Source organism: Scylla paramamosain, unplaced genomic scaffold (assembly GCF_035594125.1).
Source record: "Scylla paramamosain isolate STU-SP2022 unplaced genomic scaffold, ASM3559412v1 Contig1, whole genome shotgun sequence".
Taxonomy (NCBI): domain Eukaryota; kingdom Metazoa; phylum Arthropoda; class Malacostraca; order Decapoda; family Portunidae; genus Scylla; species Scylla paramamosain.
The window spans coordinates 2220001-2235104 of NW_026973666.1; the positions used below are offsets into that span (position 1 = coordinate 2220001).

The following is a 15104-nucleotide window of genomic DNA, read 5'->3' on the forward strand; positions in this document are numbered from 1 at the left end:
TAACTTCTTTTGTTTGGCTCTAGTTTATTCTGGTGACTTCCTTCATTTGCCTCATGTCACACTAGTTAGGTTATACAATTCTGCAGACTGTCTTCATTTAGTGAGGCTCAGAAGTCACACTAGTTAGGATATTATTAATCTTTCCATCTCGGTTAGTTAGCATCACTCACCGACAACACTGACAAACTGTAAGTCGGCAAGTGAACATTGAAAACATTAGAAACTTAGAATTTTCCTTTTACATGTTGGCAGGGTGGCTGTGGTGTTGAAGTGAACACCTGGGGAAACTAATGATGTTTTATCACCTGTCTAGTTCCTCAACACCTGTCTGCATGTGGCGAGTGTGGGGGAAACAGGGGAAGTGTGTGATGTGTAGTGCATAGGTGTGCGCTTAGTAGTGGTGAGGTGTGGAACGGAAAGTGATATGCTTAGCAGTAGTGGTGGTGAGGTGAGTGTGGTGTGTGTGTGTGTGTGTGTGTGTGTGTGTGTGTGTGTGTGTGTGTGTGTGTGTGTGTGTGTGTGGTGATGTGTTAGAAGTATAAGATAGGAAGGGAAAGAAAGAATGATGATGTAAAACAGGAGCAGGTGCAGGTAGAAGATAGGAAAAGGAAAGAAAGATGATTAGGAAGAGGAGGATAAGGAAGTAATCAAAGAATAAGAAAATGAAAAGGAATAAGATGAAAAATAGTATTTAGAATGAAGGAAAGAAGAAGAAAATAAGGAGAAGGAGAGGAAAATGAGGAGAAACGAAGGAATAGGAAAATTAAAGGAAAGAAAAGGGAGAAAGTTAGGATTAAGAGAATGAAGAGAAGGGAAAAGAAAGAAAAAGGAAAAAAGGAATAAAAGAATTGAGAGAAAAGGAAAAGGAAAGAGAATGAGAGAAAAAAGAAAAAAGGAAAATGAAAAATGTGTGAATGAAAGGAAAGGAAAAGGAAGAAAAGATAACTAGAAGAAGGAAAAGAGAAAAAAAAGAAACTAAAGAATGAGGGAATGCAGAGAAAAGAAAAGAGAATGAGAGAAAAGAAAGAAAAAACTGAGAAACAAAAAGACAAGAGGAAAAAAATAAAAAGAAAAAGAAGAAGAAAGTTTGAAAGAAGAACAAGACAAAATAAATACACAAACAAACAAAAGATAAACAAGAATAAGGTAGAAGAAAAAGAAAAGATGAAAACAATAATAGAAGCAAGAATGAAAGGATAGAAAGAGATAGAAAGAGAAAGAAAGAAAGCAAGAAAAGATTAGAAACAACATGATTTGATACAGATAGATGGATAGACTCAAAAGAACACCAGCAAAATAGAAAGAGGGGGATATAGAAGGAAGAGAGAGAGAGAGAGAGAGAGAGAGAGAGAGAGAGAGAGAGAGAGAGAGAGAGAGAGAGAGAGAGAGAGAGAGATAGAGAGAGAGAGAGCAAGGACATGGAACAGAGAACATTGATAAACATACCAGTAAGATAAGGAATAGATAAAAGAGATAAAAAAGAAGGCATGAATGAAGATGGTGAAAGAAAGACTGAGGAATGGAATGCTAGAACAGAAAGTGAATGAATGAAGAGAAGATTTTGAAAGAAAGGAAAGAAGGAAAAAAGCAAATTTAGAGAAACTGGGATGTAAATGTGAAAGAAAATAAAAATCAAGGAAATTATGAATGAATAAATGAAAAGTGAATAAGATTATGAATAGGGACAGTTATGAGAGAGAGAGAGAGGGAGGGGGAAATTTAGTTTGAGAAATAAGGTTAAATTTTGAAATGAAAAAAGAAAGAGAAAGAATAAAGCAAATAAACAATAATGAAATATAATGAATAAATGAAGGAAAAATGTGAATCAAGGAAAATAAGAAAGAAAAAAATAACTTGATGAAAAGAGAGGATGATACGAAAAAATTAATATGGGTAAAAAGAAAACATACATTGCAGAAATGAATAATGAATTACAGTAGATGTATGTATATATGTATGTATGTATGTATGTATCTATGCATGAGTTATAGATAGCATGAATAATTTTACTGGATGTTGAGAAACCAAGGAAAAAAAAATATATGCATGTGTGTGTGTGTGTGTGTGTGTGTGTGTGTGTGTGTGTGTGTGTGTCGGAGCATCCACGTGCATAGATTATTAATGTAAAAACTGGTTGCTGGTTGACTGAGGCTTAAAATAGAACTGACAGCATTGACACCAAAAAAAGAAAAAGAAAAAAAACTGACAGATATAAATAAATGCAATAATAAGAGGAGACATTGAAACTATAAACAACTTGAGTGAAAAGTACATAGAATAATAAAAACCTGGTATTGACTCTGAAAACCACGAAAGAGAGAAGAAAATAAAAAAGAATAGGGAAGATATTGACACTTAAAATCATTAAAGGAAGACATAAATAAAAAAAAAAACAGGGAAGATATTGACACAAAATCATGAGAGAGAGAAGTAAATAAAAAAAAAAACTGGGAAGATATTGAGACTAAAAAACATTGGTGAGAGAAATTAAAGTAAATAAGATGACATTAAAACTATAAAGAACATTGGAGAGAGAAAACACAAAAAAAATAACGCTTGAAAAGGAAACTAAAAAGAAAAAATGGAGATAGATATATAAAAAAGAAAGGCATTGAAAAAAAAACACATAAAAAGACTTTTTAAAAATCAAATATGAAAAAGAAATATTTATTTTAATAGGTGAGAGAAAATGAAAGATAGATAAAATTTGACATTGAAACTAAAAAAAAAATCATTGAGATGGAAAAATAAAATAAGTACTTTTAGAATCAATTATGAAAAAAAAGTAAATAAAAAATAAAAACTGAAAATTAATTCAAAAGAAAGATATTTGTTGGAATGAAAAAAATAATAATATCCAGTAAAAAGAAAAAAAATTGTGTGATAGAAGTGGAAAGAATTCGTTAATTTTGCATGTGTGTGTGTGTGTGTGTGTGCATGTGTGTGTTGAGGAGAGAGAGAGAGAGAGAGAGAGAGAGAGAGAGAGAGAGAGAGAGAGAGAGAGAGAGAGAGAGAGGGGGGGGGGGGGGGGGGAAACAGTAACAGAGGAAGAAACAATACAGTGATAAAGACAGAATAGATGATAAAGATAAAATAGAAGGAGAAAGAAAGCAAGTAGTAAATTCAAAATAAGTGAATATAGATGATAAAAAGGAGACCGGAAGGAAAACTGGTTAAATGAGGGAAGTAGCAAAGGAGAAGAGAATAAACTAAAAGATAAACTGAACAGAAGCATGTGAAAGACAAAGAGGAAGAGGAAGAGGAAGATTAAATAAAATAAATGATAAAAATAAACTTGCAAGATATATAATGATAAATAGTGGGAAGAGGAAGAGGAAGAGGAAAATTAGAATCGAAAAACACCAAACAATGCATGACAGAGAGAGAGAGAGAGAGAAAGAGAGAGAGAGAGAGAGAAAAAAAAAAAGAAATGGAAAAAAAAGAGAAAAGAAAAAATAGGAAAAAAGAAAAGGGAAGGAAAGAAGTATAAAGAAAAAGAAAATAATGGAAAAAAGAAGAAAAAAGGAATAAGATAAATAAAGAAGTAAGATAGAAAAAGGAATTGAAGGAAAAAAAGAGGAAAATAAAAAGTTAAGAAAGGAAAAGGAGGGAAAAAACAAAAGGAAAAAAGAAAAATGAAAATAATGGAGAGAGAGAGAGAGAGAGAGAGAGAGAGAGAGAGAGAGAGAGAAGAAAACAAGACAAGAAGACAAAAAACAAAGAAATAAACAAAAAAAAATCATAAAAAAACCCACACACGCACACACACACACACACACACACACACACACACACACACACACACACACACACACACACACACACACACACACACACCAATAGCAGCACAGATCAACCAACACACGAACACACAAAGTCCCTCGCACACTTCCTAGTCTTCGTGAGGTGGAAATTTGTTTGTGTTTTGTTGTGTTTCGTTCTGTTTCACCCGTGCCGACCTTGACCCCCTGGTGATGCGTGAGGGAAAGTGGGAAAAGGGGAAATAGAGAGAAAGGGAAGGGAAAATATTTGAATGGGGGGATGGTTGGACTTCTTCATCTTCTTTTTCTTCTTCTTCTTCTTCTTCTTCTTCTTCTTCTTCTTCTTCTTCTTCTTCTTCTTCTTCTTCTTCTTCTTCTTCTTCTTCTTCTTCTTCTATTCATGGTGGAAAAAAAAAAGTTAAATTATGTAGATTTGAATATGTTTAACTGGTGAAAAATGTATGTATGTATGTATGTCTGTTTTTCCCCCATCAACAATATATTTCCTGACAATTAAGCACAGTTCACTTTTTCTTCATAGTTAAGTACTTGCAACACTTACATAAACAAGGCTAACTATCAATTTCCTCCTCTCTAACTGACCCTAACTGTGTTCCCTGTGTTCCATCAGCTGGTGGGGATAACACTTAAACTACTGAACTCCCTGCCTGCTTCTGTATTTCCTCCTTCCTGTGACTTGAGCTCTTTCAGGAGGGAGGCTTCAACACACTTATCCTTCAATTTTCAATGATTCTCTCTTTTGGGACTAGAACCTCATTGGGATTTTTCTTTTCTTTTCTTTGTTTTCCTTGGCTTATGATCCTCTTACCTGATAAAGCCAAAAAAAAAAGAAGTTTCTGATGATAACCAGTAAATTTTTCAACTTGCGTAATCAAAAGTATGATATGTACAGTCATGGCCTTAAGTTGTGTGCTGGTTGATGGCTGCGATCACAAGCGGAACACAATTCATGGCCAACTGTACATCTTGTAGCACTCATGTACAGGGTTAACTTAGGTAGATCGTTCTTTCATCCTACATACCCTGACTGGCCTTGTGTGTGTTCTGTCAGGTGGTGGAGCAACACTAACACTTGCTATACTAACTAGAATGTCCTTCTTTTCACCTGATTTACCTGGCTTGTCTCTGTGTCCTGTCAGAGGGTGAAGGAACACTTACCACTTATTATTCTGACTGTAGAATGTCCGTCTCTCACCCTAACCTAACCTAATGTCCTAACGTAACTTCCCATCTCTGTGTTGCATCATATGGTGAAGCAACACTTGGTACTTATTATACTGACTGTAGGTGCAGTATCTAACTTAATCCAACTGCCCATCTCTTAGTGTTCCATCAGATGGTGAATCAAAACAGCATTTACTATACTGATTAGAATGCCCCTCCTCTCACCTAATGTAACTGTCCATCTCTGTGTGTTTCATCAGAGGGTGAGGCAGCACTAAAGTTACCGATTACTGTGTTTAATTGTACATCTTGCAATATTTATAATCGTAACTATAGAATATCCTTCCTTTAACCTAACTTTCCTTGTCTGTGTTCCATCAGCTGGTGGAGCAACACTTGAGACTGCTCTGCAACACATACAGCCACATCTAAACATTATTGTGACTAGACATTGCAAAACGTAAATATCATACCACTTAGACATTGCAAAACATGATATTATACTAACTACACATTGCAAAGCCTGAACATTATACTGACTACACATTGCAAAACATACCTTTGTCGTCTTTCTCATGAGCACTCGTAAAAACCACACGGTGACTTTTAGCGTAGAGAATTGCAACACACTAGACTAACTTAAACAGATAACTCTTTCGCCTAACCTAACCGTGTTCTCTGTGTTCCGTCAGATGGTGGAGCAACACTTCTGTTTGCGGTGGAACAACTACCGCACCAACATAACAGCGGAGTTTGAAACACTGCGGGAGGGGGAGCATTTTGTGGATGTGACCCTTGCATGCGATGGGCAGCAGCTCAAGGCACACAAGGTTGTCCTCTCAGCCTGCAGTCCCTACTTCAAAGAGCTCCTGCAGGTGAGAGAGAGAGAGAGAGAGAGAGAGAGAGAGAGAGAGAGAGAGAGAGAGAGAGTGTGTGTGTATGTGTGTGTGCTGTTTTTTATCGTGTTCCTTCATCCACCTCCTTTTCCTTATATTTTTTGCTAGTATTTTCCCTCATATTTTTTTCCCTGTTCTCTTTTATTTGCCTTGCTTCAGAGAGAGAGAGAGAGAGAGAGAGAGAGAGAGAGAGAGAGAGAGAGAGAGAGAGAGAGAGAGAGAGAGAGAGAGAGAGAGTGTTTTTGATGTTTTCCTTCATTCATCTCCTTTTCTTTATGTTGTTTGTTGCCATTTGATTTTTTTCCCTCTTGTTTTCTTTTTTCACTCTTATTTATTTTACCTTGCTTTTCTTTTATTTTACCTTGCTTTTCTTGTCCTGTTTTTGTTGCTTTTCCTTCATCCATCCTTTTTTCTTTTGTTAGTGGCCATTTGTTAGTTTTTTCCCACTTTTCTTTTATATTTACTTTATTTCTCCCAATTCTGTCTTCAAAGAGCACATACTGGAGTGTGTGTGTGTGTGTGTGTGTGTGTGTGTGTGTGTGTGTGTGTGTGTGTGTGTGTGTGTGTGTATTTATGTTTTATGTTGTTTTCCCTTCATCCACCTTCCTTTTTCCTCCTTCATTTGTCTTCATTCTTCTCTTCATATTCTGGCCAGTACACAGAAACGGTCTGCTCTCTCACCACGACTGTTTTCCAAGGCCACAGAGATGATTAGCCGAGTTATCAAGAGTGTTTGTCCGGTTGATAATGTGGAACTGTTAATGTGTCGCTCAAACTGTAAAAACACCCTTAAAAACCCTGCGTCGCTTACTGTTTCCCTTGTTATTAATGCAAAAGTCTTGTTAATTTGTTATTAGAGCCATAAGAACACTCTTAAAAACCTGCATCACTTACTGTTTCCCCTGTTAATAATATAGAAATCTTGTTAATTTGTCACTAGAAGCATAAAAAACATCCTTAACAACTGCATCATTTAATGTGTCTCCTGTTATTAATGCAGAAATCTTGTTACTGTCACAAGAACTGTAAAAACACCCTTAAAAACCCGTGCTACACATTGTTTCTCCCGTTAATAATATAGAAATCTTGTTAATCTGTCACTATAACCATAAAAACCCCTTAAAAACCAATGCCATTTATTGTTTCTCCTGTTGATAATGTAGAAATCTTGTTAATCTGTCACTATAACCATAAAAACATCCTTAAAAACCTGTGCCATTTATTGTTTCTCCTGTTAATAATGTAGAAATCTTGTTAATCTATCACTAGAACCGTAAAAACACCCTTAAAAACCTGTGCCATTTATTGTTTCTCCTGTTAATAATGTAGAAATCTTGTTAATCTATCACTAGAACCGTAAAAACACCCTTAAAAACCTGCGTCATTTATTATTTCTCCTGTTAATAATGCAGAAATCTTGTTAATCTGTCACTAGAACCATAAAAACACCCTTAAAAACCCGCGTCACTTATTATTTCTCCCATTAATAATATAGAAATCTTGTTAATCTGTCTCTAGAACCATAAAAACACCCTTAAAAACCTGCGTCACCTCAACTAGAGCCTTTGGATAGTAGTGGAGGTGTATTGCAGAAGTGTTTTGTAATGTTGGTCAGTCATTTGTCTTCTTTCCTTGTCATCTATTTATCATTCATTTTAAACCATTTTCTTGTCTTTATTTCCTTTTTTCTGTATTTTTATCTTTTTTTCATCTTTTATCCTTGTCTTCCTTTCGTCCTCTTTCTCCTTTCATTTGCTTTCTTGTTCTATCTTTCAGTTCTCTTGTTTTTCCCCTATTTCACTTTTCATTTGTCTCTTTCCCTTCTTATTTATTTTCCCTCTTGTTTTTATTTATTTTTTTTAAAGTTTCCCTTTGTTTAGCAGTTGCTCTTGTTTTTCCCTCTTCTTGTCTTTCAGTTTCCTTCTTTTTCCCTCTCCTTGTCTTTTTATTTGTTTTCCTCTTTCCCTTCTTTTTATTTGTTTTCCCTTTTCTATCTTTCTCCCCACCTCTTGTTTTTAATTTCTCTCTTTTTCCCTCATTCATCTTTCATTTCCTTTATGTTTCTCTCCTTTTCCCTCCTCTCTTCTTTTCCTTTCTTTTTTTCTTCTCTCTTTTATTTCCCTCCTCTTTCTCTGCTTTTTTCTCCTGTTTTCATTTTTTCCTCTTTTCTTGTTTGTTATTCATCTTTTTTTTTCTTTCATTTTCTTTTTCTCTTCTTCTTTTCCCTCTAATCTGCTCTTTTTCCATCTCTTATCTTTTATTTCCATTGTTTTTCCTTTTTATTCTCTTTCATTTTCCTTGTTTTCCCTCTTGTCTTTTTTATTTTCCTTTTCCCTCTTCTCATTTGGTCTTTTTTCCTCTTCTCATTTATTTGTCTTGTTTTTCCCTCATTTTCTTTTTTCCTTCTTTTCTTTCATTAATCTTGTTTTCCCTTTCATTACCTTTTTTTCCTTTCTAAGTTTCATCAATCTTGTCTTTTTTTCTTTCTTTCTTTGTTGCTTTCTTTCTCTTTCTTGTATTCATTGTTGTTCCTCTTTTTTCCTCCTCCTCCTCCTCCTCTTCTTCTTCTTCTTCTTCTTCTTCTTCTTCTTCTTCTTCTTCTTCTTCTTCTTCTTCTTCTTCTTCTTCTTCTTTTTCTTCTTCTTCTTCTTCTTCTTCTTCTTCTTCTTCTTCTTCTTCTTCTTCTTCTTCTTCTTCTTCTTCTTCTTCTTCTTCTTCTTCTTCTTCTTCTTCTTCTTCTTCTTCTTCTTCTTCTTCTTCTTTATTATCTACTTTATTTTCTACTTATTTCCTTTTTCCTTTTTTCCTTTTTTTGTTCTTTTCCTCTTCCCTTTTCTGTTTTCCTTTGTCGACTTGTCTATTTTTCCCTTTTTTACTTTTTCCACTTTTCCTGCTTTTCCTTTATTTTTCTTTCATTTCTTTCTATTTTTCTATTCTTCTATTTTTCCCTTTTTTCCTTCCTTTTTTGTGTCTGTGAACTTAACTTTTTCTCAGTATCTATTGTTTTTTTTCCCTTTTTAATCCAGCTTAGTCATTGTGTGTGTGTGTGAATTTAAGCTTATGTTCTCTAAATCTGTTTTTTCCCCTGTTTTCCTTCTTTTTAATCCAACTTAGTAATTCTATTTGTTTATGTTCTGTGTATCTATTTTTATTTTCCTTTTATTTTCCTTTTTTTATTCAGCTGTGTAAACTTAGCTCTTTCCTTTTTCCCTTTTTCCCTTCCTTTTTTAATCTAGCTTAGTCGTCCTCTGTGTGTGTGTGTGTGTGTGTGTGTGTGTGTGTGTGTGTGTGTGTGTATGTGTGTGTGTGAGAGAACTTACGCTGGAATATGCAACATTTAAAATTAAACTTGTTATCTTGTCTATTTTTACTATAACAAGTGTGTGTGCGTGCGTGCGTGTGTGTGTGTATGAGCGCGTCACCTTCAGCAACTAAGTACAAATGACCTTGATGAGGACAGGTAACACCCCCTCCCTCCCTCCCCCTGCACCCCAGCACCCCCACACTACACCTCCACTCCCTCCACTATTGTGTAAGTTGCTTGTGTCCCCCACCACCACCACCACCACCCCCACCACCATCTACTCTTTATTTATCAAATGTCGCAATAACAAAGAGAGACAGTGGATAGATTAAATACTGCAATGTGGGGAAGAATAAGCAAGTGAGGGAAAGAGGCTGAGATGCATGCAGTGAGATTAATATGACATGACAGGCCAGTAATCCTAAACACTCGGCTGTCTCACCACGACTCTTCGAAGGCCACGAGGTGATCAGCCGGCAAAGGTGTTTCTATGGTTAATCTGTGACCAGCGCTATAGAAACACTTGAAGACTCTATTTATTCATCAAGACTGTTTTCCAAGGCCACAGAGATATTTAGCTGGGTTCTCAGTGTTTTTTCCTGTTCACAGTGTAGAAATGTTGTTAATCACGAGAACTGTAAAATCACCCTTAGAAGCCTGTGTCACTTCAACTAGAACCAAGAAAACTCCCTTAAAAACACGTCACTTCAACTAGAATTGTAAAAACACCCTTATTTATAAACCTGCGTCACTTCAGCTACAATCACAAAACGCCCTTAAAAAACCCACATCACTTCAACTAGAACCTTAGAAACACCCTTAAAAACCCACATCACTTCAACTAGAACCTTAGAAACACCCTTAAAAACCCTAGTCACTTCAACTAGAGCCTTTGGAAAGTAGTGGAGGTGGGGGTGCTGAAGTGTTGAAGGTTATAGTCTTGAGATAGAGAGAGAGAGAGAGAGAGAGAGAGAGAGAGAGAGAGAGAGAGAGAGAGAGAGAGAGAGAGAGAGAGAGAGAGAGAGAGAGAAGGAAGTTTGTATTAGGAATAAGAGAATAAGAGATGTGGTGATTGGTTGAGGTAGTGAGAGAGAGAGAGAGAGAGAGAGAGAGAGAGAGAGAGAGAGAGAGAGAGAGAGAGAGAGAGAGAGAGAGAGAGAGAGAGAGAGAGAGAGAGAGAGAGAGAGAGAATGTTTAGTAAAGAATTAAATATGCTTAAGAAACCAGTGGAAAAACTAACTGGAGACGTGTGTGTGTGTGTGTGTGTGTGTGTGCGTGTGGGGAAGAGAACACAACAAAAAACAACCACAAAATAACAGCCATACACACACACACACACACACACACACACACACACACACACACACACACACACACACAACAATAATAATAATGGTGATGGTGGTGGTGGTGGTGATGCACTGATGCAATAAAGAAGATGCGTTTTCTCTGTCACTGGCAAACAACTTATTGAGAATTCTAATTAAACGTGTCTTAGTGTTAATTTGGCTTGGATTTGTGACTTAGAGGAAAAATTACTGTGTGGAAGGAAGAAATAGTAGTAGTAGTAGTAGTAGTAGTAGTAGTAGTAGTAGTAGTAGTGTATAATTAGGCTTCTTTCCCTCCTACAACCACATATGTTACTTAGCATTAAACACACACACACACACACACACACATGCACACACATGCGCACACAGACACACCTGGAGCCAATTACTGGTGTAGGGTGTGCTTTCATGCTTCTGGCTTTCTAATGGATAAGAACTAAAGGTGGAAAAAAGACTGAACACTTGTGCCTAACCTAACCTAACAGGACTAGTGCATGCAGAAGCTGAACAAAGCTAACTTAGTCTAATATAACCTATTCTATTCTAATTTAACTTAACCTAATCAATCTTATCTTAACCTAACCTAACCAGTCTTACCTATCCTAATCTAACCTAATTTAACCTAACCTATCCTGATCTAACCTAACCTAACTTATCCTACTGTAATCTAACTTAACCTATCATGTCCTAACCTAACTTAACCTAACCTAACCCAACATAACTAACAGATGCAGAAATAGAACAGATCTAACCTAACCTAACCTAACCTAACCTAACCTAACCTAACCCAACATAACTAACAGATGCAGAAATAGAACAGATCTAACCTAACCTAACCTAACCTAGACCAACACAGACAGACCCCAAGCCTTAGATGCAGAAACTGAACAAATACTTAACCTAACCTAACTTTTCCTGACCTATCCCATCTTAACTGAACCTGACATAACTAACACATGCGGAAACAAACCTAACCTAACGAAACCTAACAACACCAATCAAACCAACACAGACAAACACCAAAAAATCCTTATCTAACAACACAAACTCGAAAAATCCTAATCTTACTTAACATACTCCAAAAAATCATACTCGAACTTAACACAAACTCCAAAAGTCACAATCTAACTTAACACAAACTCCAAAAATCCTAACCTAACTTAACACAACAGACATATACACAGAAATACAATAAACACACCTTAACTTAACCCAGTCCAAAGCAACACAATCAAAACTTAGACATAATATTCTAAATGTAAGCTAACCTAACCAAGCATTCACATTGTCAAGAAGAATACCCCCTAATCTAACCAGAACACCACACACACACACACACACACACACACACACACACACACACACACACACACACACACACACACACACACACACACACACACACACACACACACACACACAACATCCTTAACCTAACATAAACACTATGCACACACAGCATCCTAACCAAACCAAACCGAAACACCACACCACAATGTCCCAAACCTAACCTAACCAAAACACCACACGCAACCTAACCTAATCTAACTAAACCTAACCAAAACACTGCACACAACATCCCTAACTTAACCAAACCTAAGCTAACCTAACCAAACCAAAACACCACACCACAATGTCCCAGACCTAACCTAACCAAAACACCACACGCAACCTAACCTAATCTAACTAAACCTAACCAAAACACTGCACACAACATCCCTAACCTAACTTAACCAAACCTAAGCTAACAACCACACAGCATTCCATCACACCATCCCAAACCTAACTTAATCTAACCTAACCAAACCAGAAGGACCCCAAACCACACCACACCACACCAAACCTCCCCTCCCCTCCCCTCCCCTCCCCTCCCCTCCCGTCACCTGCCGTCCGTCACCTAACACCGCCCTCTGTGCCGCAGGGGAACCCATGCACGCACCCTATCATCATCCTCCGGGACGTGGCATACACACACATGAGGAGCTTACTGGAGTTTATGTATGCGGGAGAAGTGAACATCTCCCAGGTACACCTTGGTGCCTTTCTCCACACTGCAGAGGCTCTCAAGATCCGGGGGCTGGCCGAGTCCTCCGATGACAGGAAAGACCATGTGAGTATTGTGTGGGGCCTTTTGGTACCTCTGTGCTTGCTTACTGGGGGTCTAATTAAGTTTGGGAGGGTCTGGTTGTATGCAGGGACTGTTTGAGGTTGGTTGTATATGGGACTGGTTGAGGATGGTTTAGGTAAGTTAGCGGAGTAAGTTGTGTGGGGCCTGTGAGACCTCTATGCTTGCTTACTGGGGGTCTAGTTAGGTTTGGGGGAGGGTCTGGTTGTATGTGGGACTGTTTGAGGTTGGTTTAGTTAGGTTAGACAAGTAAGTGCTGGATGGGACTTGTGGGACCTCTGGCTTGGTTACGGGAGATCTAGTTAAGCTGAGACTAGTTAAGCCTGTGGGACCTCCTGGCTTAGTTACTGGGGGTCTTGTTGTGTGTGGGAGTTTGGGAGTGTTTGGTTGTATGTGGGACTGACTAAGATTGAACTAATTAATCTTTCGGTGTCTGGTTACCTAAAAAGACCATTTAAGTACTGTACACCACCTTTGGGACCTCCTGGCTTGGTTACTGGGGGTCTAGTTAAGCTGGGGAGGTCTGGTTGTGGTCCTGGTGGCTTGGTGGTACAGTCGTGATGCAAAATTGAATAGTTGTGTTTGAATCCTAATTGTCTCTGTTATTTGATTGTGTGGGGCTAAAATCGATTGGCTTAGAAAAGAGTTTGTGTGTGTGTTTAATGGTTTGTAGAAGTGATTAAGATTGATGTAGTTAAGCTAGAGGTGTCTGGCTGCATGTCGGATTGGTTAAGATTGATTAATGTAAGTTTCCAGTGTCCATTCTTAAGTTAGGAAAGATTTTGTGGGTAGTGGATGTGTTTAATGATGTGTGGAAGTGGTTGGAATAGGCTAAGTTAAGTTCGAGGTATCCGTGTGTGTGTGTTGGATTGGTTAAGATCAATTAATTTAAGTTTTCAATGTCCATTCTTAAGTTAGGAAAGATTTTATGGCTACTGGCTATGTTTACTTGTATGTGTGGAGGTAATTAAGATTGATTTAGATAAGTTCGAGGTGTCTGTCTGTGTGTCGGATTGGCTAAGAGTAATTAATTCAAGTTTTCAGTGTTTGTTCTTAAGTTAGAAAAGATTTTATGGCTACTGGCTATGTTTACTTGTATGTGTGGAGGTAATTAAGATTGATTTAGATAAGTTTGAGGTGTCTGTCTGTGTGTCGGATTGGCTAAGAGTAATTAATTCAAGTTTTCAGTGTTTGTTCTTAAGTTAGGAAAGATATTATGGCTACTGGCTGTGTTTACTTGTGTGTGGAAGTGATTAAGATTGATTTAGTTAGGTTGTCTGTTTGTGGGATTGGATTTGCTAAGATCAATTAAGTTTTCATTGTTTATTCTTAAGTTGGGAAAGATTTTACGGCTGCTGGCTGTGTCTAATGATGTGTGGAAGTGGTTGGAATAGGTTAAATCAGGATATAGGTGTCTGTTTGTATGTCGGATTAGCTAAGATCAATTCAACAAAACTTTCGGTGTTGTGTTCTTTATATTTTTGCATCCTAACACCTTTCCAGCTCCTTTCCACTATTCATTTTATTCATTTCACTCATTTGTCCTCTCTTTTCATCCTGCAGTCCTCAATCACTCCTCCCTTGTTTATTCTCTGTCTGTTCCTCCTCCTCCTCCTCCTTCATCCTGTCCTTCCTTCATCTCCAGTTGGAAAAGAGATAGGGAGATGTGTGAGGTGGAGAGAGAGAGAGAGAGAGAGAGAGAGAGAGAGAGAGAGAGAGAGAGAGAGAGAGAGAGAGAGAGAGAGAGAGAGAGAGATTAAAAGTACAATAGAATCTGTGTATTGTTGAAATGATATAATGTGCTAAGCTTATGCAAGAGAGAGAGAGAGAGAGAGAGAGAGAGAGAGAGAGAGAGAGAGAGAGAGAGAGAGAATTAGTAAGTATTAACACAACACACATTATTATAGTTGTTGTTGCAGAATAAAACTAAACAACATTTCCTCAGTTATTATTATTATTATTATTATTATTATTATTATTATTATTATTATTATTATTATTATTATTATTATTATTATTATTATTATTGGTGCTATAGTTATCATTGCAAAATTTTCTTATAGATTGTTATTGTTGTTGTTGTTGTGGTTGTTGTTGAGGGTGTCTGGTGGATGTCTTCAAGTGGTACAGGGGACACAACAAGGGTGACTAAGAGGGGGTCTGGTGGAGGTCTTCAAGTGGTACAGGGGACACAGCAAGGGTGACTATGACTAAGAGGGGGTCTGGTGGAGGTCTTCAAGTGGTACAGGGGACACAGCAAGGGTGACTAAGAGGGGGTCTGGTGGAGGTCTTCAAGTGGTACAGGGGACACAGCAAGGGTGACTAAGAAGGGGTCTGGTGGAGGTCATCAGGTGGTACAGGGGACACAACGAGGGTGACGTCAGCAAAATTCTCCGGATCAGTAGTGAGGATAGAACAAGAAGTAATTGGTTCAAGTTTGATAAAGGTAGACTTAAGAAAGAGACAGGAAAGAATTGGTTCTCAAACAGTAGTGGGTGAATG

At 37.4% G+C, this 15104-nt stretch overlaps 1 protein-coding gene and 1 long non-coding RNA gene across 4 annotated transcripts in view; both read left to right on the top strand.

The window, feature by feature from the left end:
- LOC135095616 (uncharacterized) overlaps positions 1-3834 on the top strand; it is a 14953-nt gene extending 11119 nt beyond the window's left edge. The window contains exon 2 of the long non-coding RNA XR_010264456.1: positions 1-3834. This exon is cut by the window's left edge and continues 1988 nt beyond it. This is a non-coding gene — a long non-coding RNA (uncharacterized LOC135095616).
- LOC135095615 (longitudinals lacking protein-like) overlaps positions 1-15104 on the top strand; it is a 35678-nt gene that overhangs the window by 19862 nt on the left and 712 nt on the right. For 2 of the 3 annotated variants that reach the window (XM_063996552.1, XM_063996553.1), the window contains exons 2-3: positions 5639-5821; positions 12399-12587. In XM_063996552.1, coding sequence (XP_063852622.1) covers positions 5639-5821; positions 12399-12587 — 372 coding nt within the window. Of the gene's footprint in view, positions 1-5327; positions 5407-5638; positions 5822-12398; positions 12588-15104 lie in introns of all 3 variants that reach the window. The other variant, XM_063996554.1, reaches the window with a different exon arrangement.